The sequence below is a fragment of the Labrus bergylta genome, chromosome 23 (genome assembly GCF_963930695.1).
Source record: "Labrus bergylta chromosome 23, fLabBer1.1, whole genome shotgun sequence".
Taxonomy (NCBI): Eukaryota; Metazoa; Chordata; class Actinopteri; order Labriformes; family Labridae; genus Labrus; species Labrus bergylta.
In genome coordinates this window covers 2,839,457-2,865,911 of record NC_089217.1, presented here as the reverse complement: position 1 = coordinate 2,865,911, position 26,455 = coordinate 2,839,457, and the positions used below count along the sequence as shown (strand labels likewise).

The following is a 26,455-nucleotide window of genomic DNA, read 5'->3' as shown; positions in this document are numbered from 1 at the left end:
ATTTTAATTAGTCTTAACAAGAAGATAGATCTAATTAGATTGTGGTCTGACCTGAAGATTAAATGAAAACTTAAAATAGTACTAAGCGTTGTAAAACAGCCTTTCACTCACAGATTGTCTGCCCAAACGTTTAATTGCTTTCAGCTGCTGCCTTTTATTTTGAAGGTTATAACCGGAAGTTGCACTGCACCTTTGACGCAGCTTGACAGTTTTTCGTGGACATAAACATGGACGTGAGTCAGAAAGCCGCTCCTGCAGTCTTGTTTTTGCATCAATAAATGTGACACCAGCCTGGACGACTTGAAGGAGAACTCAACGAAGGATAAATTACTGCAATAAAATAAACTCTGCTCTTTTCAGAAAGAGAAGGTGACGTCCTCGTTTACCTGCCGCAGCGGGAGCTCCTTTTGTCTCGAACAGCTGTGTTGTTTTCACCGCGTCAACATGGACATGTACGGATACAGCGGGCTCTTCTTGGTGAAGAGATTCACGGACAGTGGAGACTTGGAGGTGACGAACATGTCTGACATCAACAAGGCGAATCCCCACGGCTGCGACAACGGAGCTTTGACGGACAGGTTCGGCGTCCTGATCCAGGGACTCCTGGCGATCGTGGCCTTCAGCACGCTGATGTGTGAGTGTCTGACCCGTCTGCACAACATCACGCATGTGTTTTGTGTTTATTCTGAACGAGGAAAACAACAACTATCGAAACGTGCTTTCAAAAAGGTAGCGTTCTCCACGTGGCGTTTTGTTGACGTTTGTTTCTGCGGGGACGCATTACTTCTGCACCAAACCCCATTCAGAAATATGCTGTTTTAAGGTTCCCCAGCTTGTTCAGTAGACAACAAACGCGAATTTATTATTATTATACATTTGTTGGCTAAAATGGGTATCTGTTTTAATTTCGGCGTCACCTGTGTGCCCTTAAGTAAAACTTTTATGAATTAATTTTGTTAATTGATTAAACGGGGTCTCTTTACTCAGTAGGTAAATGTTGCCATGCTTGTTCAAAGGGCAACATACTCAAATTTAACATTGTTCAAACTTTTCTTGGATAATGAGGAGTCCCTTTGAAATTCGGCTTCAATTATGTGCTGTTAACTTAAAACATTAAGTATAAATTTCAGTTATGTTGTGAATTGATTATGCCGAGCCCAATTAGCGTTTTAACAAACTCCATTCACAAATATGCTATTTTAATGTCGCCCAGCTTGTTCAGTAGACAACAAACGCAAACATAACATTATTATACATTTGTTGGCTAAAACTTGTATCTGTTTTAATTTCGGCATCACCTGTGTGCACTTTAGAAAAACGTTTATGAAGGAATTTTGGTCATTTTGTTAATTGATTAAACGGGGTCTCCTTACTCAGTAGGTAAATGTTGCCATGCTTATTCAAAGGGCAACATACTCAAATTTAACATTTTTCAAACTTTTCTTGAATAATGAAGGGTCCATTTGAAATTCGGCTTCAATTATGTGCTGTTAACTTAAAACATTAAGTATGAATTTCAGTTAATTGATTATGCCGAGCCCAATTAGCCTTGCACCAAACTCCACTGAAAAATGTAGATATGCTGATATAGTATACTTTTTCAAACATTTGTCATACATTTCGTTTTGAATTATGTGCTCTAATATAAAATGTGAAATTAATTTATGTTGTTCTACACTATTGCCACAAACATAGTCAGAATTAATCACTCCTCTGCACCAAACAGAACATTAGCTTCTGTTTTAGGATCATGACATGATTTTATGGAGAAAAAAAAAACTTGACATCGTTCATATCTTTCTGTTTTTAATCATGAAACACATGCTGGCAGTAGTTTCACAATGCATGCAGCTTCAGTAGAAACATGTCAGCATATACAGCGTCTTTCCCTGAGTGTTTTTACTTTAACAGCAAAACAAGATGCTCCTTATTTACACCATATGACTCTAGTGACTGATGAATGGTGTGTGAATCAGAGGCAGATGACTTGGAGAATGTGTTGTGCATCTTATCAGTTTTGGCTGCACAGATGAGGTTTTGTGTTTCTGCAGCAGCTGCTTCTAAAAGGTGTTGACACATTTCAACATTGGAAACTGCATCCATTTTTTTTAAAACTAGTTTCCATGAATATTCTGTGATAACATTCATTTTAGTACGATATAAATTGTCTATGCTTCATTTTGATATCCAAATTATTGCACAAAAATAAGTGTGGAAACTTAAACCCAAGCAAATTAAATTAGCTTTTTTTTTGTCTTAAAGGCACAGTTTGTAAATTCCACCACCAGGGGGCTCTCAATCAAAACGATAACAAAAGATGACGTTGAGGCTGGCGGGGAATCATCGTCCTTTTTTTTTTTTTTTTTTTTTAAATCAAAATTTTCCTTCAGTGATTTCTTTGGATCCTGTCTTAAGCTCCTTCTCTGAGAGCAGCACGATCCATTTGTGGAGCGGATAAATCGCAAGACTTTCGTTCTACTTTGATAGGAAAGTTTGATTCTTGCTGAATATGTTTTTTGTTTTCTGGGTTGAATTAATGCAAAAAGGGAAGAACACAAATGCCTGCCTGTGCGCCGGGTGTTTTATCGATGTTTCATCAGTGTGTTGCCGTATGATTTGATAATTAAAGTGCAGCTTTTAAAGGTCAATGCAGTCGTGTTGATCTCATCAGCTAATCAAGCTGCAGCGTTCAGAGCAGTGAGGTGTTGCAGAATCAGGCCGCAGGTCTTCAGGCTGAGTGAGATCAATGAGCTCTAACCTCCACTCAGTTACTTATTAGTGGAGAAATCGATAGCCGCTCCTCTCTCTCTCCCCCTCCTCCTCCTCCTCCTCGTTCCTGCTCTCAACACGAGTGTCGCTCCTGGTCAAAGCACATCATGCATATGTTAATATTTACTCCACATTATTTGAGTGCAGCCGAGCATTAAGGGCCCTTCGACTATGATAACGTGGTCGTATGCCAAGAAGAATAGAAATCAGAGATCACTGACAGCTTTCTCTTGGTGAATGCTTTGAGGGGAACTTGTTTTTTTTAATGTCTGAAAAGTGAACAATCCTCCTCTGACTGTAAAGTTATTTTTCTTTCTCATTCTGTATTAAATATATTAATACATAGATATTTATTAAATCAAACCAGATATAAAACACATCTGTCTGGCGCCTCGATCCTGTGTGTTCACATGGCGAGTCACATTCTCTGACCTTGTGAGATGGACGAGATAGAGGAACAGTGGGTGTCTTGTTTGTCCTGAGCCCGGCGGAGGAGGACTTGAAGAGTTGTGCAAAACGAGGACATGCGTGATCGTCCGCGTGTCGTCTGTCCTCGCTTTAGCCCTGCAGAGAGTCAAACTGACTGCAAAGAAAGAAACTGAAACATGTTGTTGTTGTTGTTGTTGTTGTGCAGGATAAACACAAGTCCAGCTGGAACATAAGTGATTCATTGCTTTACTTTGTGTGTGTCTGCAGTGAAGAGGTTCCGGGAGCCTGTGGGGATCAGACGCCCGTGGAGGATCTGGTCAGAAACACTTCTCTTCTTTTCTCTCTCCCCCTCTTCTACCTTCACCCCGCATCACATCCTTTCATTTAATCCCCCGTGCAGAGATGAATCAAGGCTGTGAAACTGAAGAAAAAGTTGATGAAACTGTCATTACTGTGCAGGATTACTGCATATTCATATTGGGGCGGACAGATGTGCAGAAACTGGAATGGGCTGTTTAAGTTTGATGTGTTTAAACTTGCTCATTTTGTTTCAAAAGCTTGGAAAAGAAGACAGAATATTCTGTTTGATTAGTTTGACTTCTTGATTTCTCTTTTTGTTTCTTGAGAATGAATATAGCTTACCTAGTGCACTCTGATCCGGGAATGTTTTTAATTTATGGTGTCATGTAATGGATGTATGACACAATAATAAACTGAAATGAACCAATTTGGAAAATCAAAATCTTCAGATGTCCTTAGAAAAAAAAAATCCCTTTTTTTTTTTTTTTTTTTTTTGTAGCTTTTTGATATTATGTTTTTGTGTGAAAGATGTGTAAACATGACTTCAAACAGAATTACTAACAGTGGAAAATTCCTGCTGGCTCTTCTCAGGTTTTTTGACACGTCTAAGCAGGCCATCGGCGCTCTTTTCATTCACTTTGCCAACGTCTTCCTGTCCACGCTCACCGAAGAGGACCCATGCTCCCTGTGAGTTTATCCATCAGAATGCATTAAGTCACACTTAGACAGAGCTTTTTATTCACTTCTTTATTTTTTTGAATCCCTTCATAGATATCTTATGAACTTTCTGCTGGACGCCACGTTGGGGATGCTGGTCATCTGGCTCGCTGTGAAGTTGACGTCCAAACTGGTGGAGTACAAGTGTTGGACTCTGCTCATGTTCGGAGAATATGGTGAGAAATCCTTTTTTGAATTAAATTTGTAGATTTAAAAATGCATGGGGGAAGCTAGAAATTAAATTAAGAGTAGATGCAGTTCTGTGGGTCCACCACTGGAGGGCGCTGTAGAGTCACTGGAGGTTTTTCTGAGAGAGAGGGAGGAGAGCCAGCATCTCCAGCTGCAGCCCCACCTGGAAAAGATTCCCAGTTGCTTCACAGTGGGATTAACTCAACGCCAATTATTACACTCACTCCCTCACCCTGTTGTTTTTTTATTCAGAGAGACGGGAAAATCTCCAATTTCACCCCAGTGCTGAGAGATCTCAAACTCAGAGCTTTCTTCTGATGCACGTCGAGTTTGTTTGATTCTCTCTTTCTGTTTTGAAGCAAATCTTATTCAGATAGTAAGAAAGAAGACATGAATGTAAATATGATTTATCCAGAAACACCTTGAAGTCAAGGTTTCTTTTTTGTTTTTTTTCTCCTTCCTCTTTCTCTCTCTCCATCCGTCGGTCCCAGCGTGTCTTCCTCCTCCCTTCTTCCTGTCTTAATGACACACCTGTCGTCCTGTTCGTGTGTTGTGGTGAGACACCTGTGTCACACAGCTTTCTGAAAGACTATTTAAATATCCTGCTGAAGACGCAGAGGAGCGACCTTTTTATAAGACTTCTGACCACAAAGACTGAAAATGCATTTTTACAAAATGAGATATTTAGTTTGGGTATTTCTTCGCATTTATATCAGCAGAGATAACAGGATGTGGTTGACAGGAAACATTTTACGCTTCCCCTCCTCGTCCAGGTGACCCTCCTCAGGCGGCGGCGTGGCTCGGTCAGTGTGGGATCTACCTGCTCATCATGGTGCTGGAGAAAGGAGTGATCAGCCTGGTGCTGCTCGTCCCCGGGTGGTCCAAAGTAAGGAGAATATACCCGTTACTTGTGACGCTTTCAGATTCAGAATCGGACGACTTGAATGATCCCAGAAAAGGGATTGTGTTTCACAGCGTATCGAGTCGTTTAAGGAAGCCACAACAAACACACACACAGCAGCGTTCAGACAAGAGACACGTTTTTAAATGACTAAATACAAGCCCAGGAATGTAGTCCGTACTGTACACTACGGTAACCTGTAGGGTCCATAAGGTTCGGGGGACTGTGGGAAACATGTGTGGTCTTTGGTTGCTAGTTTGTCTTACACACTGTGTGTGTGTGTACATGTGGTTGGTGCATGGTCCCTGTGAGCGCTGTGAGCGCTGTATGGGATGGTGCATGCTCCTTTTACAAGCATGTCTTGGTTTAAATTGAGCTCTTGAATCCACTTGTTCATTTACTATTATTATTTTTGTTTGTTTGTTATTTTAAATGAGATTGTATTGTTTGTTTGTTTTTTAAATTCCTCTGTACAGCACATTGAGTTTACGTTTGTATGAAATGTGCTTTACAAATGAAGTTGAATTGAATTCTGATACTTGAGGGGAATTCTCGTAGATTTTCTCAGGGTTTGTCTCGTCAAACCACAGGAACAAATTCACACGTAGTCGAACTCCTCCCTGGCGAGTCCAAGCGAATGTAAAAATCTATTTCTGGTCTTGTTTGCTTTGTTGTGTTAAATTCTCTGGCGGGAATACGAGGCGGAAGTCATTAAGACAAGAAAGGATAAACAAGCAGACGGAAAAAAAATAAAAAAATAGGCTATGAGTCAATGTGAATGTTTCTGAAGGAAGCTTGTTTACATGACCTTGAGGTTAAAATGTGTTTGTTAAAATGTCTACAACTTTTGCCTAATTGTTTATTTCTTTGTATTTATTTACGTCCTGATAGAATGAGTTTATCTTGAAAAGCCCCTCGTGTTTTATTTTCATGATTTAACTTGATTTGTTTGAAGATCGTCTTCATGCTATTTGACAAATTGTTGTTTTGAACATTATCTTTCTAAATAGACGACTCTTAGCCACCGTACTTCAGTCAACTTTTTCCTTTGGTAATGTCATATTTTATAAAGTAAGGATGTTAAACTCCTCCCCTTCCTGTTCCAGCTGCAGGAGGTGCTGCTGAGCTACATCGCTAACCCTCAGGTGGAGCTGCTGCTGGTCATGCTCATCGTGCCGTTCATCGTCAACGTGAGTTCTGCTTCCTTTATCGATCCACTTTTATAAAATACTTAGTCCAGTCTTTACTCTTTATGGTGTTTGTAACTGTTGGTCTCGTCTCTCTGGCTCCCCCTGCAGTCCATCATGTTCTGGGTCGTGGACAGCTTGATGATGAGGAAGTTCAAGACGATGAAGAGCCTGGACGACTCGTTCGACGACTCGGTGAAGAAGGCCGACTCGCTGAACGGCGAGGAGTCTCGGGTGAGAATCACTTGAGTCTGATTTCAAAAATAAATGCTGAAGTGCCTTCAACCTGCATTCTTTGTAATGGCCACCAGGGGGGGGCGATTTGATAGGAGTCTGAGAAAATTACCCTGTTTCTACTTGATTTCTTACCTCGGTAAACATTTTCCTCATGATTTTATGACTTCAATCTGTAGTTGTAAGACTAATAAAATAATGTGTCTCATACTGGAGATAATATCAGCTAATAAACTCAAACTTCATGACTTTGGCTGAAATTACACATGCAGTAAAAGTTTCTCGGGATGGTAAAAGTCTGCTTAAAAAAAAAAAGGGCCACATAATTGTTTCTCTTTTTACACAGACAATAATCTCAATTCTGTGTTTGATGTCTACAATATCATTTGAACGTACTTCCTGATTGTTGAAATCTGAGCAGTGTGCTCTGAGAGGGTTTGAAGAGTGAAACACTGGCGTTAACGTCTGAGTCACGCCGTGTGTCGACAACACCTGTTGTTTTTGAGGGATGAAAATAAAGCAGAAGGATTTTTCTCTCTCTACACTCGGTTTACAAAAAAAAAACCCAGAGGAGTCCAGTCCAAGAAAAACTGAGTCACACTCCGTCTTCTCTGTCGTCCCCTCGTTACTGTTTACATGATGCATTTGGGAAATTAGAATTTCTTGCATTCCTTTCCTGTATTTTTTTTTTTTTTTTTTTTTTTTTCCTCGTTTCTGTTGTTTTTGGATTCAATCTCATTTTGAGCCTTTGCAGAACTCCCAGTAATCAGTTTTTGGACACATGTAAAGTTCACATTGTCGTACTTTTGAGCCAATTTTCAATTTAAATGTACTTTGAATGTGTTTTTCCATCATTCCTAAAACTTCTTATCGATGTAAGGAGAAGTAATTTATTTTATTTAAGCCTAGAAATCTTAAAAAAGGGACAAACCTTCTTAACATTTAACAGTTTTAATAATGACTGAAGCCCCTCTTTTCTTCTATCTTTTTTTAAAGGCAACTAGAAAATGTGAGATATGTTGATGAGCGTGTAGTGTATACATCAACCGCTCATCCCAGAGCCGACCCGTTACATCAGACTCTGTGTGAGTTTTGAGTTAAATGCTGGTTTATCTGGACTGATGACAACCTCCTCCTCCTCCTCACAGCACAGAAGCCCCGATCATTTTCTTTTTTTTTTCTTCGCTCTCTTAGCAAAGATTGAACCCACAGATTATCAGAACGATTCCCTCCCCCTCTATTCTTCTCTCTGTTCGTCTGCCGGGCAGCCATAAATCAAGCCTTCTTCCCGGGAATAAAAGTGACATTTAGGAGTCTTTTCCACGCGCTGATGTTATGGAAAGCAGAGTGAAGTGGAGGAGGACGACAGCAGAGAGAGAGACGCATTGATTTAGATGAGGAGGTCTTGCTGGGGGTGGTCGGCCGCAACTAAAGTCACAATGCTGCTGTTGTTGTCAGATCACAGTCTGGTATTCAACCTAAAGTTGATTAACTGTAAGAAGAACTGTGCAGGCTGCCGTCTCTGTCGTTCACCCATTGTCCAACTCTGTAGCTCTAAAGTAGTCTCAACTTTCCCACATGTCGGCCTCGTACAGAAAGCAACATATGGTTTATAAGCTGTAAATGTCATATAGGATGGAATTGAGCTCCTTTGAGATTTGAATCCCTGCTGCTGCTGCAGAGGCTGGGAATGCAGAGCTGAGATATTTCACAGCCTTAAATCAAAAACGTTGAATCAGAGCTAAAGGGGAAAAAAATAAAAAGAAGCTTGGTAAAGTGGCTATCTTCTGTCTTCTTCATTACTCTTCTTAATGTTTCTTAAACTACTTTCATAACCACTCAGCTTGGTAGTGCATGCATGCAGAAAGAAGCCGACTCCTCCCTAGAGTCAAAGTGAATGCAGGTTGCCGTGTCTCAGATTAGGAAGCTTCAGTGTGTAGCCAGCTTTGGAGCTTATTAGAAAAAGTTGAGGCTTTTAAGGTCGGGTAGAATCCGTTACTTTCCCGCTTCCTTCTTTGCAACATCTGTTGGTTTGCAGTTTGCTCGGCAAAAAGAGGGGCGTCCAAAACACATCCAGACCGTTGAATACCAGAATCTAAACATAGAAGGAGGACATACTGGTCGCTGCGTTGTCGGCTACAAAAATGCTCCCATGTTGTGTAAAATACAAAAACATTCACCTTTGGTAACTATGCTACTTTCCTCTTCTGGTCTCTCAGGTCCTTCTGACCATCGACACAGACACAGACGAGGCTTCAGAGGGTGAAGAAGACTCCGATGATATGGGGCCCCTCCCTCATGTTCAGTACTCTGGAGGACCACTGAGACCCAGCTGGGTGGTGGTGTAAAAAAAAAGAAAACCCAGGTGACATGACCTCCTACCCGTCCATCCTCCATCCACACACTAAACCCCCCTGAGAGCAAAAAAAACAACCACAAACATGATGCATCCTGAAGGTCTTAATATCTGCTTCCTTGTAAAGCAAAGGCACAAACTGAAGATCATTGAACCTGTGAACGTGAACTCTACAGCCTCAGCTGGACTTCCTCTGCGCTGACGGTACGACCGGAGCGTCAGTCTGTGTTTGCATGTTAAATCAAACGAGCTGTTTGTAGAATGACGAGCTCTTTATCCGCTCACCTTGCTGTGAAGCTCCAAGAGAACATCAGAGGGGGAAAAAACCACAACTGAGCATGTGCAGAAAGACGAGCACCCTGAGGGAGGGGCGGCTTTTTAAGAAGTGATGTTCGTCTTAAGAGATCATGTATCATATTCCAAAGAGGAGCAAACGTGTCATTTATATAAACAGGTGCTCAAAGATTTTACTATCAACACTTTAAATCCACTTTTTTTTTTTTTAATTACAGTCATTCCGACACGTTCGCCCTTTGGCGGATTACAAAGGTGGTTAATGGTTTTATTAAAGGCCCACAGATGTTTTAGTTTTTTGCCATGACGGACCAGAAAGTTGGAAATATTGCAGCTGAGGAAAGTTTGAGTTCCTGTCTTAAGAAAATAAATCATGTTTTTGGTTTAAAGGAGCAGGAGACACTATGATGTGTTTGATGGATTATTGGAGCCACTTTTGAAGGGGAAACGTTGACATTTTAAGACTAATGTTTGGGATCATAACGAGGAAAGATGGAAAAGGTTGACGTCAGAGTTTATGATACTCCAGGGAACAGCTAGCCTGGCTTCGTATCTACCTGTTAGCTTGTTTGTAGCTCACTTCCTAGCACATTATATCTCTCTTGTTAAACCTGCATAAATGTAAAGAGTAAAAAGGACAAATTGAGGTTAAACGGGGCGTTACACAGGACTTTATCTTTGCTGTGAGTAGTGACTTTATGAACATCCTGCCTTTTGTACAGAGGCAGCAGGCTGTCTGTGGAAAGGCAAGCTATTGCCGAGGCTATTCCTTTAGCTTCGTCGGACAGAAATGGCAAAGTAGTTCCAATCTTGAGCGCATGCATAAGCGTGTGAGAATATTTAAAACGACAAGCTCTTGGTCCTTTCATGACATAATGACTTTATTCTGAAAATGTGATTTTCCCTTTAAGAACGGTCCAGATATTCCATCCTAGCTCTTCTTCTCTCAGTGGAAGGACGCGTTAGCTGTGTAGCGATACGGCACATTTCTTTTATTTATTACTCAGATATTTTATCTGTACTTGCCTTTTTATATCGCGCTCCAGTCTGTGGTGACGACATCGGAATCGAACGTTTCTAGCGAGTTTAAAAAAATGAGAGAATTTTTAAGAGTCGACTTGAAGGCAAAGGTGAAGAACCAATCGAGAACCAGGTTTTTATTCCGCCTGAGTTCAAATGTATGTTGTATATTTATCATCACAATACGTCCATGATAACATTGACAGTTTAAAGGTTTGACATATTTCATGTGTAATATTTTGTATTCTGATGTATTATTATTTTTTTTTATTATAAAATGAATTTAAATCGTGTGTCAAACCGCCGCGGTGCTTCTCTTTAATCTGAATAAAGATGATTGACACATGAACCTGAGCGTCAGTGTTGAATTCCTGCTTTGGCCCGGGCGAGGCGGCGCGATGACAGACGGCCTGAGAGGGACCTGGCCAGAGCACACCTGTGTGGGCGGGGCCAGCAGCCCTGTGACCTCCAGCTGATGACAGGGGGGACTACACAGCCGTGTGTGTGTGTGTGTTCTGTGTCAAGTTTGCATGTAGTCATTGCTGTGGGGACGGGGGGGGGGTGTGAGTTAGCGGGGCTGTCTCTACGGTAACCAGGTGTGAGCTTCAACTTGAGGGTTGCCACGTTCAGGACATGTTGACGTACATATTTGGAATTTAGGAAAAACATCACAAATATTTTCGCCGACTGAAGTGAAAGGTCAATTATTTTAGCGACAAAACGACCTAAAATTACGGTTTTATTTACAATTTCAAAATGACAGTAAAAAATAATGCACATATAATAAAAAACATTAAATGTTCATTAGACATGGTACAAAAATATATTCAAAAGTGACTGTTTTTTTTTGTTTTTTTTGGAGGAAAGTTGAAGTTTCGATGTGATAAACGGATAAAAACGTTTTTTTTATTAAATTGAGTGACCATACAGTCTCACACTCGGTTCGTCCCGTGCGGCCAGTCGCCCGTGTCGAACATGTGCGACATCAAATAGTCCTCGTACTGTCCGTCGATCAGCTTGGCGGCGTTGTTGCGCGCGAACCAGCAGTCCACGCTCTGAGTCCCGCTGTAGATCCTGCGGCTCTTCTGAACCACGGGCACGGCGCGATCCTTCACCTTCAGGACGGACGAGGGCTTGGCGTCGCCGTCTGCGGGGAGCTCGGCCACGCCCACTTCCTCGTACAGGAACTGACCTGAAAGAAGAATGAAAGGTGTTAAAAAGTATGTATGTCCACTCAGGGCTTCCGTAGTTTCACCCACCGCCACCTACCCAGCAGGCCGTGGCAGCTGTGCGACAGCCCCTTGCTCTGCCCGATGTAGAAGCCCAGGTGGTCTCTCTGATAGGGGGCGGGGTTTTTGTACTGATGCAGCAAAATGACGAAGCTGATGTTCCCGCCGACCGTCACCGTCACGTTGGACTTCCCCGTGATGGACACGGACAGGACGCCGCTGTCCACCGAGACCGTGGAGTGACACGGCAGCACCATCCTGTCCCGCCCGTCCAGGATGACCTTCTTCGGCGTCACTTCGATGTAGGCGCGCTTGGGACGATCCACCACGATGGTGATGGTGCTGAAGTACGTGCGCTGCTGCTTGTGGCTGCCCGGCGGAGCTGGGGCGCCGATCAGTTTGCCGTTGACCGTCACACCTGGGAAACACACGGGACGGAAAAGAGCCACAGAAATCATTTTTTTTCACAACTTTTTTTGAGTTTTGAGACATACAGATATATGTTCGACGGGTTCTTCAGTAAAATAAGAGTAATAAAAAAAAAAAACAAGAGCCAGAGAAATCTCAGAAGACAAAGTTTTGAGATGTGTGAGGGGTTTTTGAGGATGTTGGATTCGAGTCTCACCTGAGTACTTGTGGTCAGAGACGAGGCGCAGGACATGTCCCGGTTCTCCGTTGATGTTGAAGCAAACGGTCAGTTTACTGAGCGGGAACTCCACCACAAAATGAGGGTCTCCATCCGCTGACGGACAGCACAGTTCAAGAGGAAAAGAAAACTTAGACTTTTAAATAAATATTTTTGATTATGTCTGGAAGTTTTGTCAGGATTGAAACGACATCAGAAGGCATTCTCCTCCTTATTGGCACAGCGGTTGATACTGCTGAACTGGAACAATGCTGCTCCACCCACCCATACTCACCTCATCCGTAATATTATGTCTAATCTTACATTGGAAAAGATCGGATATTCTGTAAATGGTACCCTTCTGAACTTTCATAGGACTTGGGATAGTTTTGTTAATTTTGTGAAGCAATTAAATGGGCTACGATTAGACTGATGAGTATTCAGCAGATTAATTAAACATGTTTTGACTGACAACCTTCTAATTATTGTGCAACTGGAATCTCCACCCCATCATGCCCCCCCACTCCTTTTGTAAGTCTGTGTCTCTTTATCTCTTGTCCTGTCTATTGTCTGTATGCTTGTTGTTCTTGTTTGTTTTTGTACTCTTATTCTTTTTTCTGAAGCTTTTATTATTATTTGATTTTTTATTAGTTTTACAGTTCGAGTGTGGGGTTTTGGTACGTTCTTTCCCACACCACTAATGTTCACACTCATTTCTGTAGCTACCTACTATGGATGTTTTGCGTTCAAATGTGCTGTTGTGCCATCTAATAATGTGAACATGCATCCAAAAAAAAAAAAAAGAAAAATCAATAAAAATCATTTTGAAAGAAAGGATTTAAAACATCAGAGCGTCCTCGGCCTTGTGAGAACGAGCTGAGATGAACAGAGGAGAGATGATAGAGTAACAGTAATGACAGGGTCATTAACCCTCACTAACGGCCTCTGATGGCTCCCTCTCTTCACACTGTTACACATCCACCTTCATCTCTTCACTCCGTCCTGTTTCCCCCTCAGTGTGTGTGTGTGTTTTTGAAACACGCACTTGCATGTTTTAAAGTGCCACCTAGTGCTTGTGTTGGTATTTCAATTAGACCTCTGTGTGTTCTTTTTTTCCTCTTTTCAGGTCATGTTCACAGGCGTCCCTGAACCCGTCGCGCTGTCTGACGAGCGTCCAAATTACAGGCAGAGAGAGTCTACTGTACATTCCCCGTCTCCTCTCTTTCAAGTCTCCCTTAAGGAGCCTTTCAACCCGCACTGCAAACATGCTAACGGTCTACAGGGTTTAGATGTTATCAAGCGAGGGAGGAAATGTGCAGATGAAAAATGTAAAAGTCACCTGATGTTTTTGAGACGGTGATCGACTTCTTGGCTGGTCTCCTCTGAACTTTACCTGAAAGGAAGAGAATATTTATTCACAGCATTGAGTCAGAGGACTAGCATTGTTTGATGCTTCCTCTTTAAAGGCTTTATATGCGATTTTTTTGATCCAGCAGATGTCGCCCTAGAGCACCAGCATGAAACCAAAACAACTTGCGCTGCATTGTTGTGTTAGCATGCTAATGCTAGCGATCTTTATTATGCTGGTATCTTCACACTGCATGTAAATTTACCTGAAATGAGCGTGATCTAGAAACACAGTTAAGCAGTGAGTACAGTATGTTATTCTTCTTTTCTCTAGTCCCTCAATTAAACAACTTTTATACGTGAGGGGAGGAGTCAGCCGGCTGTCCCGACGATGTAAACAAAGTGAAGATAGGACTCTGAAAACTCTGAAAACATCACAGACAGTGGGACTCGGGTGTTACACCCATTGTAGACAGTCATGACTCACAGAGTTATTTTCAGAGGAGATACTTGATTTCTACATTTAAGCATATAAAGCCTTTTAAACCTCCAAATGAGTTTCATATGAAACCCACTTGGAGGTATTTTTACAATATTTTTACAACCAAATGTAGAAAAAAAACAATCTTTACCGATGCTGTTGCTCACAGATGAAGTCGGTCTGCCTGGTTTCCCATCCTCTGTATCACCTGGCAGGTCGTTGTCAGCTGACATAGTCTCACCCGCTCCTGGGGCGATGGTGGGTGCCGGGGCGATGGTCGGTGTCGGGGCCATTGTGTTGTCGGCAAGGACCTCGGGCTTCTCCACGACCAGGTTGGTGACCGGACTGAGGAAGTGGTAGGTCAGCGACAAATTAGTGGCCTGCTGGATGTGCTCCTCTCTCTCCTTGCTGGTTTGGCTCCGCAGCCTTGACCGCAGCCCTTCCTTCACGCTCAGGAAACCCCACACACGCTCCACAAAGTCATCGGTTATCGAACCCAGGAGCTTGGCTCCCTCCGCCATCGCTACCGTCGCGGCCTGCACGTGCTTCTCGGTCTCTATCTGTCGTTGCCGCAGAGGAACGTCGGTCTCCAGGATGATGTTTCTGTCGTTGTTGCTCGCCGTCACCTGGACGTGCAGCGATTCCGCACTTTGGTTGGTCAACTTGCCGGCGATGACGATCTCCGAGCCGTTGAAGTAGTTGGTGAACAGCTGCTGAGTGACGTACTGGACCGAGTCTTGGGTGTAGTTGATCCTAATGTCAGACAGCAGAGGAGTTCCTATCTCATCGTAGAACCTGGAAAAGAAGAAGTTAACTGGATGATGGCAGAATGAATAAGAGTCAAAACATAAATCGATTTTAATCTCAGCTACAGGTTTTGCTGCATGAATCCAGGAATAGAAATGATGGGTTGAATAAATTGTGTTCCATCCATTGGACTGGATTTCGGAATCTGAAGTTGTTCTGGTTTCTGCATGCAAGTTCAGGTAATAAACCCAATCTTTAAAAGTTGCCTCCAAACTCAAACCAACTTCTTGCTTTTTTTGAGTTGCCAGTTTGACTGTAAACTATGACAACGCATGGAAAAATATGGTATGGCCTAAAGTATGTTATCACTACCCGCTGGCAAAGAACCCTAACACTGGAAGCTCCAAAAAACATTGACAATTGTTTGAAGATTGGTTTGTGATGCAGAGCAACCCCTCTGTATTAGGCTGTAGCATTAGCTTAGAGTTACATTTACAAGCTAGTAGACCTTTAGCTCGGCTTTTTATTGCTCCCAATTTTGTCCAAACTTCTTCAGCTTTGCTTCCTCGACTATCCCCCCTCCAACACTTGTCTTGATCGACTGTTATTTCTTGTCACTTATTCTCCTCTGTTGATCTTCAAACTGTCCCATGCTTATGGATTCAGTCTTTTGCTCAAGGGGACTTAAGTTTTGTTTTTAAAAGAAGGAAAAGAAGGTTGTGAGTACAGATTTCATCAAATCTCATGTTTACTCAAAGAGACCACCTTCCGGCTGTAAAACCTGCTTGTCTGACCTCTGAAACCCCACTTCAGAGTTTGTGCATACATTCATAAAAAAGAAAAGAGCGTGAGCACGTGTAAGTGTGTGTGTATGCGTCCGTTTGTCACGCCGCAGTAAACCTCGTCACCTCTTAACCGCTGTGTTTGTTCAAGCGGGGACGAGGGTCTATTATCTGAGGAGTCTATCTGTTAACCCCACGCACACACTCAGATGCAGGTTTCACAACACACACACATTCCTGCCCAGACTGAACAAACACCTCGTGTCCGAGTGCGGAAGAGAGAGAGAGAGAGAGAGAGAGAGAGAGGGTGGCTGTGTGAGTGTGTGGCTGTCACATGTAGAAGTTGATTAAAGAGGTCTGTTGTCAGCACCGTCACATTTTCAGTCTCCGTTACCCCCGTCGCCCGATGAGAGACGTGTGAGAGGGGCCGAGGGAAAGTGGTTAAGGAGAACCAATGATTAATAAGAGGGGGATAAAAAATATAAGGAGGGGAGATTTGACAGATATTACTTTTTAAAAGTCGATGAAAAATCCTCCCATGAATGAGAAGTTCTAATCTTTCTGTTCATCAGGGCGGATGTGGCTCAGTGGGTAGAGTCGGTCGTCTCTTAAGCGGAAGGGTCGGGGGTTCGAGCCCCAGCTCCTGCAGCCAATATGTCCAATATGTTCTTAAAGGCTTTATATGTGATTTTTTGATCCAGCAGATGTCGCTCTTGAGCACCAGCATGAAACCAAAACTACTCACACTGCATGTAAATTTACCTGAAATGAGCGTGATCTAGAAACACAGTTAAGCAGTGAGTACAGTATGTTATTCTTCTTTTCTCTAGTTCCTCAATTAAACAACTTTTATACACAAGGGGAGGAGTCAGCCGGCCGTCCCGGCGATGTAAACAAACTGAAGATAGGACTCTGAAAACTCTGAAAACATCACAGACAGTGGGACTCGGGTGTTACACCCATTGTAGACAGTCATGACTCACAGAGTTATTTTCAGAGGAGATACTTGATTTCTACATTTAAGAGTGAAAAATCACATAGAAAGACTTTAATCCCAAGTTGCTCCTGCTGCTTTGGCAGTGGCATATAAATGTGTATGAATGGGATTAGTTACTTCTGATGGAAACCTCTACCATCAGTGTGTGAATTTGTAGGGTGCGACATGTGGAGTCAAAAGACTAGAAAAGTGCGACTCAGGCTCAAGTCAGTATACCATTCACCATTATTAGACAACCAGCGCGAGGAGTTTCACTACAAAATCCTGTCCAATTAAAAAACTAAATAATAATAGGTGGAGACAGAAAATAAATCCTTTGTTTTACATTCATGTTTTCAAAACTTAATGGGATAACCAGTAGATTGGATCAATGATGTAATTGGTTGTTATAAGGACAGGTTGTATGTGATTCTGAGCAGATAGACGGGGAGCACTCTTACCCTTTGAGCATGGCGCCCGCGTCGGCATCCTCGCTGATGCGTCTCATCATCCCACAGTTTTCCAAACTCATGCGCTCCAGCAGCCGGTAGTCGACATCGTTCCCGAGCCCGATGGTGAAGATGCAGAACTTCTCCTGAACCGCCGTGCGAGTATTCCCCAGGATCGCCGCGGATTGGACCTCCCCGACCGTGGGCCGACCGTCGGTCAGGAAGATGAGGAGGGAGACGCTGTTCGGGCTGGCGTCAGGTCCCGAGAGATACTCACGTAGGAGAGATGATCCCGTCTGGATGCCGCCGTCGATGTTTGTGCCTGCAGTGGTAGAGAGATGGTGTTAAGAATCCAACAACCCAACAAACACTCGTGTTTATCCATCTTGATGTCTCACCTCCAGTGGTTGCCAGTGTGTAGATAAACTTTTTAGCATCCCTGACATTAAGAGGCGTCACCGGCACCAGACGATTCGGCTGCCAAACTTTGATCTTATTGGAGAAGCTGATGAAGTTAAAGCGGTCGCCTGGTCGCAGATCCCTCAGGATGGTGAACAGAGCGTCTTTGGTCTGAAAAAGACGGAAGAGTGCGTCAATAGAAAATCTCAAACTATATGTTTTGTTTCTGATGTGAGAGTTTGGTCGTGCATCTATCAGTTAACTGAGTTGGTTTTGAATGACTTCCAGATGCCATCACTGTCATTTTTTCCCCAAAGAAACACAACTGTGTCGTCTGTAAAGGGGCATTTTTGTTCAAGACTTTTTACCCCGTCTGGTGACTACAATTGATTTGATGAACTATGGCTCCAATATGCCATCGTAGCTATCCTTGTATTGATGCTGCAACAAAAAATTTTCATTTTAAAAAGAAAATAGTTTGATCTTTCAAAGAAAATATTGTTTGAGCCTGCATGAATTTGATCCCTGAAATGTTCCAGGTGTGGAAGATTTAGTTTGACTGCTCGCTGATGATCCAGGTTTTTACCCTTAAGTTATTGGTGAACAATGGATCCATTTTAGCTTAAATTTGAGCTACAAGACTTGACCTGACTTGGTCTCTGTTTGGCCAAACTCATGCAGAAATCATGTTTATGTAATCTCTAACGTATAAGAGTTTTAATAGGCCACATTCATTCACAATATGTCCAAGTATTATAATGGAAAAGCTGCAAGCAATGCTAGCTAATGTAGATTTTTCCACCCTCCTTCTTCAATCTCTGGTGCTGCAAATCTGCCGTTTCCAGAATTCACTCCAGAAGCAAGGCGATCAAAGCAAATGCAAAAGTCTGAGGAAGAGCATGTTGGCTCCAAACGTCACTTAATAAATCCTTCAAATGAGAGCGTCTCGGGTGTGCGGATCTTGTTTTGCTTTCCTTACCTAGTCATGTGTTTTTTTTGGATCCAGCACTGAGGGATGTGTGTGTGTCTTCTTTCTGGTTTTTCAATCAAAGCAAATGCACTATTGCCTTTATTAAAAGTGTGTTTACTTCTTTGGTTGAAACCTTTGTAAGGTGTAGGAAACTGAGTGCAAAATTCAACAACAACAAAAAAATACAATATTTCACCTGCCATCTAGTTTGATTTGTCATGATTTGGCAAAATCTGTTGACTCAGAAGCTTGGTCCTCATTCTCTGTCCTGAAGCGTCTTCATCTACTCTTCTCTGCAGCCCTGAGCGTTGCTGTGATATATAGTTTGGCTCTGAGGGATTTAGAGATGTCCCATACGTGCCATATACAGCGGGGTCACAACCACACACTGACCTGCGCTGAAACCCTCTATTGTGGAGCCACATCAAAACACACTTGTTGTTCTGTTCCTGCAGCCCCGCTGGGGGTTGGCGATTGGGTGGGGGTGGGACGGATCAAGGGGTCGAGGGTTTCTGTTGTCTAGAAAGTTCCATTACCCCATCGACACTGACCTTCCTCCCTCACAGCGTGGCCTTGTGCTCCATGTTTCTGCTTTTTTGGATTTCTCACTGAAAAATCTGATTTCCAGTTTCGCTCCTTCTCTTTACTGTTTCTGCACTCACCCAGCAGCTGCAGAGTTCAGCTCTTGACTGCGGCCGAGGGGAGGGGGGGGGGGATTACGGTGCTATTACAGGCGGAGGGAAATAAAGGTCTGATGCTGATATTCCGGTGTGGGAGTGAGGAGGTGGGTGTCGGGTTTCTGTAGCCATTCAAATGTAGCCATTTCAAATTCAGTGAGGTAAATTGTTTCGCAAGGGATGCAAAGGAAATTAATCACATTTCCTTCTTGCACTCTTGGGTAAAGAAAGAATGGGTTTCATGTCCGGGCTAACCGACACCTTTTGTGAATCTTTAGGCTGCAATAGATCCAGAAAACCATTTAGCAAAAATCCCATATAGTTCTTTCAGGAGGTATGAAAGTTCTACAATTCTACAATTCTCTTAGCAGATGCTTTTCTCCAAAGCGACGTACATCAGAGAGTAAGAACAACACAAGCAAGGATCTAGAAAAAAGGGAACAAAGTCAGTAAGAGCAAACGATCAGCTTTGAGTCTGATTGGACACACAGGTGCTGACAGGAAGTGACCAGAGGCAAAGCACAACATTGAGGGCAGTTCTTGAGAGCTCTAATCAGTATAGAAACCATCTTATAAGTCGTCGTTATCAAACAAAAACCATCGTCATTACCATCATCATCATCAATAATATGGAGACCATCATCATTAAGTTAGTAGGTATTCATGAAAGAGCTGGGTCTTTAGCTTTTTCTTAAAGGTGCAGAGGCCACCAGCGTCCCTCTGTGAAGTGAGTTTGGTGACTTTCAAAAGAGCAATGTTACAGCTGTTTCTGGTGTTAAAAAAGGCATCTTACCCTTTAACAAAACGGTCTATTTTGGGATTACTCTTTTGGGATTCTTTCCAAAATGTTGTCAAACACTTCGTATAAAAATCCGAGCAAGTTGGCGTCAAAGACGATCTCTTTTGATTGGGTGTAATCGCCCCAAAGGATTACATCACAGCCGTTACAGACGTTGAAGTTTCAGCTGATAAAGATATCTACTGAAGACGTTCCAAAACTCTTTTGTCATTTAGAGCCCAAATAATGAATATATAGAGCAGAGGTCTCCAACCTTTCTTCATCTGAGAGCTACTTTGAAAAAATGAAAGTGGCCAAGAGCTACTTGCATCAAATCACTTGCATTTATTTACACAGCACACATCAGCTGAATTAAGCTACTGTTTGCAATAAGCCAATGCTTTATCAATAATCTTAAATTCACATCAAGGTCCAAAAAAACAAACATGAATATTTTACACTTCTTATTGTGTAAACTATGTTGCTGAAAATTCACATCCAAGAAAACATTTCTACTTTACATTTGTTTTTATGGGCCAAATATATGATGAGTGGGAAGAGGTGCATTTACTGTCGTCAGATTTTTATTTTTATTTTTGAACACAGTTGGTCAACCTATAGGCGAGCAACTTAGAACCTGCCCTCGAGCTACCTGTTGGAGACCCCCGATATAGAGCTTATTCTGAAATTATCAGAATTAACTTTTAAAGATGGGAAAATGCACAAAATGTCAAATTCCTGGACTGTAACCATTTAATTTAAAATATACCAATGAATCAAGAATGTGTTGCTGAAACATGAACTCTTTCAGAATTGGATCCCAAACCTTCTCCCATGTCGGAGTGGAAGCTGGGACGCCCCCAACAAATGTTGAACAATTCAAAACTTTCCTGCAGCTTTTACTTCAAAACAGTTTCTTAAGTGTGATTTTTTTTACCTGTCTGATCTTTGTCCCCAGCATGGAGGCGCTGGTGTCGATCACAAACACCACATTCTTGGGAACAACGGGAAGGTCTTTGGGGGCAAAGTAGTGGACAAAATGTCCGTTTAGAACCTGGGAAAAAGACAAGAGAGTTTAAATAGGCGTGCAGCAGGGCGGGGCGGGGCGGGGGGGTGGGGTGGGGGGGGGGGGGATCAGATGCAGTCAATGTGCCTTGATTTTCCAAAACATAGTATGATCCTGAAGACAGAGAGGAGTTTGGCAGTGGAGCGGCTCAGGTGGCAGGAAGCCAGAGAAATGAACGACTAACAGGTGGGTGGATCAGTGTGTGTGTAAAGTTAAATTTATGTGCATGATTACAAAATATATCAACTATTTTTCATTTTTTAACTAGTTTTTCCTGCTTTTTCTTCATCACCTGGATGTCTCCTATCCCCATGTCCCTCTGCACATCATAGCGGATCACAAACTCTCCCAGGAGGCCGTTGGTGGTGATCTTGGCCTGCTGCACGATGTTGGGGCTGAAGGTGATTTTGCAGACGTTCTTTTCTTTTTTGATCATGGTGGTGACGGGAGGCTCCGGCTTGGCTGAAACACAAATACAGGAAGTGCCGGGTTGAGAACAAACACCTGAAGCAAGAGAAGTGACCGTGACCTGATAGTATATTTAAAAGGGTGGCACAGCAGCTCCAACAATGATCTCTTTAAACAGTTATTTTGAGATGGGTCAGTTACTTTCTGTAAGAAGGGGAAGAAGGTGTGGTCTATTTTGTCCAAATCCTGATTTGTTGGCGCCAGAAGGGACCTTATTATGACAAGCCAAAACACGTCAAACATGATTGGTCAATACTTGGACGACCAATGGAAACGTCTCGGATTCTAAAATCTTGTCTTGCACCAACAGCTTTTGGCTTTTTTATGCAGACATCTGTTTCTCTGTTTTTAGAGATTTTTTGAGAAATGGGATGTGCATGTATATAGGAGTCGCCCCCTAGTGGCCGTTAGAAAGAATGCAGGTTAAAGCCACTTCTGCATAACTGATTCAACATCCAGATGTATCTACAAACCTGGTGTCTTCAGTTTAGTGTTGGCTCCACTGCTGGTCCTCCCGTTGCGGAGCGGCAGCACCTGCAGGTCGGTGATCGGCGAGTGGTCGACGATGGTGACGTCCAGGCTCAGGCGGCTGACCAGCTGCAGCGGCCGCAGGCTGGTCACGTGCTCGTAGCGCCCCAGACGGCGCTCCAGGAGCTCCTCATAGGTCAGGAGGAAGATGGCCCGGTTTCTCCCGGGGATGTTGGCGGCCATCTTGAACACCTCCGCCTCCTGCACGGGACTGGGGTGGGAAGAGAGGAATCAGAAGACAAGAAAAATAACTTTCCAAACTCAAGTTTGTTTACCAAAGGTGGAGCAGTGGATGAACTGTCAGATTGGTGACATGATTCATGAGGAAGTTTCGCCTCCTTCTTATGTCACCTCATCCCCTCAGTCCTTTCCTTCCTCCTCGGCTCTGCAGCTAAATCTCATTTCATGAAAATGTCACTTTTTTTGCATGACAGCTGGAAACTTGATGTCACTTCTTCCATGTGTCATTTCTGAGGTCACAAATTTAATTGCAAATTGGAAATGATCTTATTTCACACACACACACACACACACACACACACACACACACACATGCTCACACACACACACACACTGACTCTTTGTGTCCGCCTTAAAGAGCTCTCAGTCGGGTTATTATCAGTCTCTGTTTGCAAAATAGGAACATTAGAGGTTAGGAGAGCTGCTGTGTAATTAGGAGGAGACAGCGGACCAGAGGAGGCACACACACACACACACACACACACACACACACACACACACACACACACACACACACACACACACACACACACACACACTCTGAAATACGCACACACACCCTTAGAGGTTCTTCTTACCTTGCATCACCTGCCTCTTTGTTCTTGGCTTTTCCGCTCTCCTGTTTGACCCTCTTTTCCTTCGGCTTGACCTCGCTCTGGTAGACCCGCCCCCCGATGATCCTGGGGTAAAAGGTGAAGGATTAGAGCCTTGCTCATATTCAGGACCACCTATTGTTTCACGTTTCAGCCCCCGTTTTCTCACACAAAAGGGCAGAATTCTCGGACAAATCCTGCTGTTGCCTTTTACGGGCCACAGTCCTGCACATGAATGAATGAACTGGGGGGGGGGGGGGTCAGTGTGTGTGTGTGTGTGTGTGTGTGTGTGTGTGTGTGTGTGTGTGTGTGTGTTAACAGCAGTATAAAAGTGTCCACCCTTCCTTGGCTCCTCATTAACGTTTCCATAGCAATGGAGTCATCATAAATCCTTCCAGCCAATCCTACCTTTTAAAACTTCCTAATCTCCTCTGTTGAATTATTTCTGTGAGCAGACTGATAAAAAAAAAAAAGTGCCAGGATGATGATGTCATGTTGCATTGTTAAGTTGTTTGTTGCTAAACTTTCAGCTGATGAGGTGATTAAGTCTCTCAGTAAGATATCCGGCATTGCATAACTTGATTTCTTTCTTTCCATTTTTTCCATCTTTCCATTTTTATGATACGCTCTTCAAAACTCTAAATGAAATTGTTATTTATTAAAAATGTGTCAAACTTTACTGATAACAACAATTTGTGGCAGCACAAGAACAACAAAGAGGACCAATTTAAGTAGTAACCAGTGAGCAGTGTTTGCCGACATGGAGGTCATAAGATAGAAACAAAAAGGTCACAAGATGATTGAAGGGACCCGAGGGAGAAAATGTGCACATCTGTGACATGAGTGTGTTTATGTTTTCAGCCATTTTCCTTTTTATTCTGAATCTCTGGTTTTTTCTCTTATGGTAAAACATTCTTCTGATTATTTGACCCCAGAGCGCTCCCTAAACACAACTTCTGTCAACACTGAGGTCAAATGAAGAGTGACAAGAGCGCATGGCTTCATTTTAAAGGTCACAAAAGTGGCAAATTGCTGTTGTAGAGTTATGCCACTTAACTGTCCTTGAAAATCTTCTTCAAGTTCTTTGGTGACTTATTATCAACTGAAGGATTTCGGGCTCCTCAGCTGGGTCAAAATATTCAGAAAAAAAGATCATTTAAGCACACATAGTCCTCCATTAAAGTTAGATTTTGTAAAATGAGAGGATCATCCTGGTTGGTTAATGGCTGTTTTTATTTTTATTTTGGCCATACCATTTGGTGTTTGATTTTTGCAAAATGTTGTATATTTTTTCTTAGCAGATTGAACAGATCATTTTCATCTTCTGAAGGTTTCCACTAATTTATGTTAAAAAAAAGTATTCCAGATTTCCAGGTGATCCCAGAGTTAGTAAAAATCCAAAATGTGTATCCTGATGACGCAGTGACCATCTTCTTTTAATTATTAGGTCCGCTGCTATGATGTGACCTGCTGTGAGACTCTTACATGGTGAAGTTGGAGACGTAAGCTCCGCTGGGGATCTGAAACTGGAAGACGCCCTCTGTGGCGGCGGTGTGCCGGTTCAGCATGGCGCAGTACACCGCTGTGAAGGCGTAGCGCGAGATGATGGTGGTCTTGATGGAGAGCTCCTGGATGTGAGGTTTAGTCTCCTACAAAAAAAAAAAAAAAAAACATTCATACAGAAACACCTGCACCGTTAGATCACCTTCATGTCAAGCTGGTTGTTCAGGAACGCCATTTTTGGCACCGTTTTTACGCAGCCCATATTGAGCATATTGAGCTCTATCACTTGTTTATTTTTTGATATTCCGAGTAAAACTGAATTCCCAAACAGTTAAAATAACAAAACACAAGCAGAGAAATGATTCCCCATGAGCTCAGTGCAGTCAGTGCATTACAGATACTTTGGCACATCTGCGCGCTTGGCTGATCTCCGGTGCGTCACGCCCAAAGCGCACAACTTTAGGATGACAAAATGTGCTTGTAAATAACTTCAAACTAGGTCATGCATTCTAGGTCACTATTTGAAATATACAGTTCTGTTAAAATCAGATGTTTTCTACATACCAGGGATACCAGCTCTCTTTAAACACCTCTTAAAAGGTTTCATTATTGACAGAAAAAGGCGTCAGTATTTACCCACTGTGCCAAATTATCACCTGGCTAAGACTCATCATGACGATATTTTCTATTTTCCTTCAAATTTAGGAACAAATAAGATAAATATTGTAATAACATATATTAATATCTTCATATTTGTGCATTGAATTCGACTTTACCTTGCTGAGAATGGTTTTCACCTGCCGTGGGACCCTGCGTGGAGCCTGTGTACACAAAAAAATAAAGAATAAAAAAAAAAAAAGGGAACTCAAACATACAAAAATAAATCACATCTCTTACAATGTCTTACAATGTCTAAATCAAAATCTGCAAGGTCGATATCGATCTCATCTCCGAACTGGGATTCCTCCAGTTGTCCCAGTACGTTCGGGCTGAAACAAACAAGTAAAGCAAACAGCAGCATCTTTGTAATCCTTCTCCAGTAGAACTTCAAAATGATAAAATGGACATTATCATTCTCATTTCCAGCAGCGCGACGTCTCTGACAGTCCGTGATCAGAGTGACCGGGTGGGTGAGGCAGAGAGAGAGAGAGAGAGAGGGAGAGAGAGAGAGAGAGAGAGAGAGAGAGAGAGAGAGAGAGAGAGACGGTGTGGCGGAGATAAAAAAAAACGCCCACAGACTGGAGGAGAGAGATGCAGAGTGTTCAGACCCGAGTGGGTGACAATTAAGAGCTGCTGATGCGTTCAGGGAGTGTCCGAGATTTTGCAGAGAGCATGATTACATGGTTTTAAAGTAAATGTATTTGCTTTTGGAGATTTTAATAACACTTTTGTATGAAGCCCCTTTCCTACAACCATGCAGCCCAAAATGCCTCACATAGCCAAAAACTGGCAGTGGATATATCATATATAGAAATCAACCAATAAAACCCGGGAAAAAGTTACACAACATAAAACGACGATAAAAAAAATGACCATCTTTTTTAAATGTCTGCATTTTTAAAGTGACTAAAAATGACACCATAAATAAAGGGAAAACTTCCCAACATTATACTAGTAGTCACCACTAGGTGGCTGTAATGATTTTTTTTCATTTTCTTTTTTCTTTAATTTAACAAATTATGATCCAATTCTTTCAAGACTGTGTGTCTGCAGACAGCGGTCTTGAGAGGTTCGGTTAACTGTCAATCATTTATTTTTATTTGGGCCAATTGCAGCCTTTCAGTTATCTCCCAATAAATCAAGTCGACAGTAAAATGTGTTTTTGATTGACAGAGGTACTTTAGCTTCTTTAGAAATATATCTATAAATGGAGTTGAGCTTTTTCTAGTCCCGCAGGTCAGACCTACACATTCACACACTGATGGTAGAGACTGACTGGCAGGAACTGGGGGTCGAACCCTCGACCTTCCGGTTGAGAGATGACTCTACCACAGACCCACAGCCGCCCCCAATTGACAACTACCTGGCCCATTCAAAATCTTAGCTCTGCAGAGATGCCCTTCTTAAATAAGTCATTTATTCAATCTAAATCAGAATCAGAATCAGAATCAGAATCAGGGTTTATTGCCAAGTACATTTACACATACAAGGAATTTGACTTTTGGGAAATAAAGCAGAATTAGCAACAACTTAAATAATAC

General features: G+C 42.5%; 2 protein-coding genes across 2 annotated transcripts; one reads left to right on the top strand and one right to left on the bottom strand.

The window, feature by feature from the left end:
* The first annotated feature begins 197 nt into the window (after nt 1-197).
* Nucleotides 198-10,745, top strand: tmem110l (transmembrane protein 110, like). The gene is made up of 8 exons (XM_020651615.3): nt 198-634; nt 3,466-3,514; nt 4,090-4,185; nt 4,270-4,391; nt 5,178-5,290; nt 6,412-6,495; nt 6,604-6,726; nt 8,946-10,745. The coding sequence occupies exons 1-8, from the start codon at nt 445-447 to the stop codon at nt 9,072-9,074; spliced, it is 906 nt and encodes a 301-aa protein (XP_020507271.1). The 5' UTR covers nt 198-444; the 3' UTR covers nt 9,075-10,745.
* A 377-nt stretch (nt 10,746-11,122) lies between these two features.
* On the bottom strand, nt 11,123-25,404 carry itih5 (inter-alpha-trypsin inhibitor heavy chain 5). The gene is made up of 14 exons (XM_020651625.3): nt 25,162-25,404; nt 25,031-25,075; nt 24,237-24,400; nt 22,737-22,838; nt 21,864-22,129; nt 21,215-21,384; nt 20,794-20,910; nt 17,431-17,602; nt 17,045-17,354; nt 14,230-14,873; nt 13,590-13,643; nt 12,251-12,367; nt 11,666-12,043; nt 11,123-11,588 (listed from the first exon to the last, which is right to left on the bottom strand). Exons 1-14 carry the CDS (start codon nt 25,273-25,275, stop codon nt 11,329-11,331), a joined length of 2,913 nt encoding a protein of 970 aa, XP_020507281.3. The 5' UTR covers nt 25,276-25,404; the 3' UTR covers nt 11,123-11,328.
* Nucleotides 25,405-26,455: the final 1,051 nt, after the last annotated feature.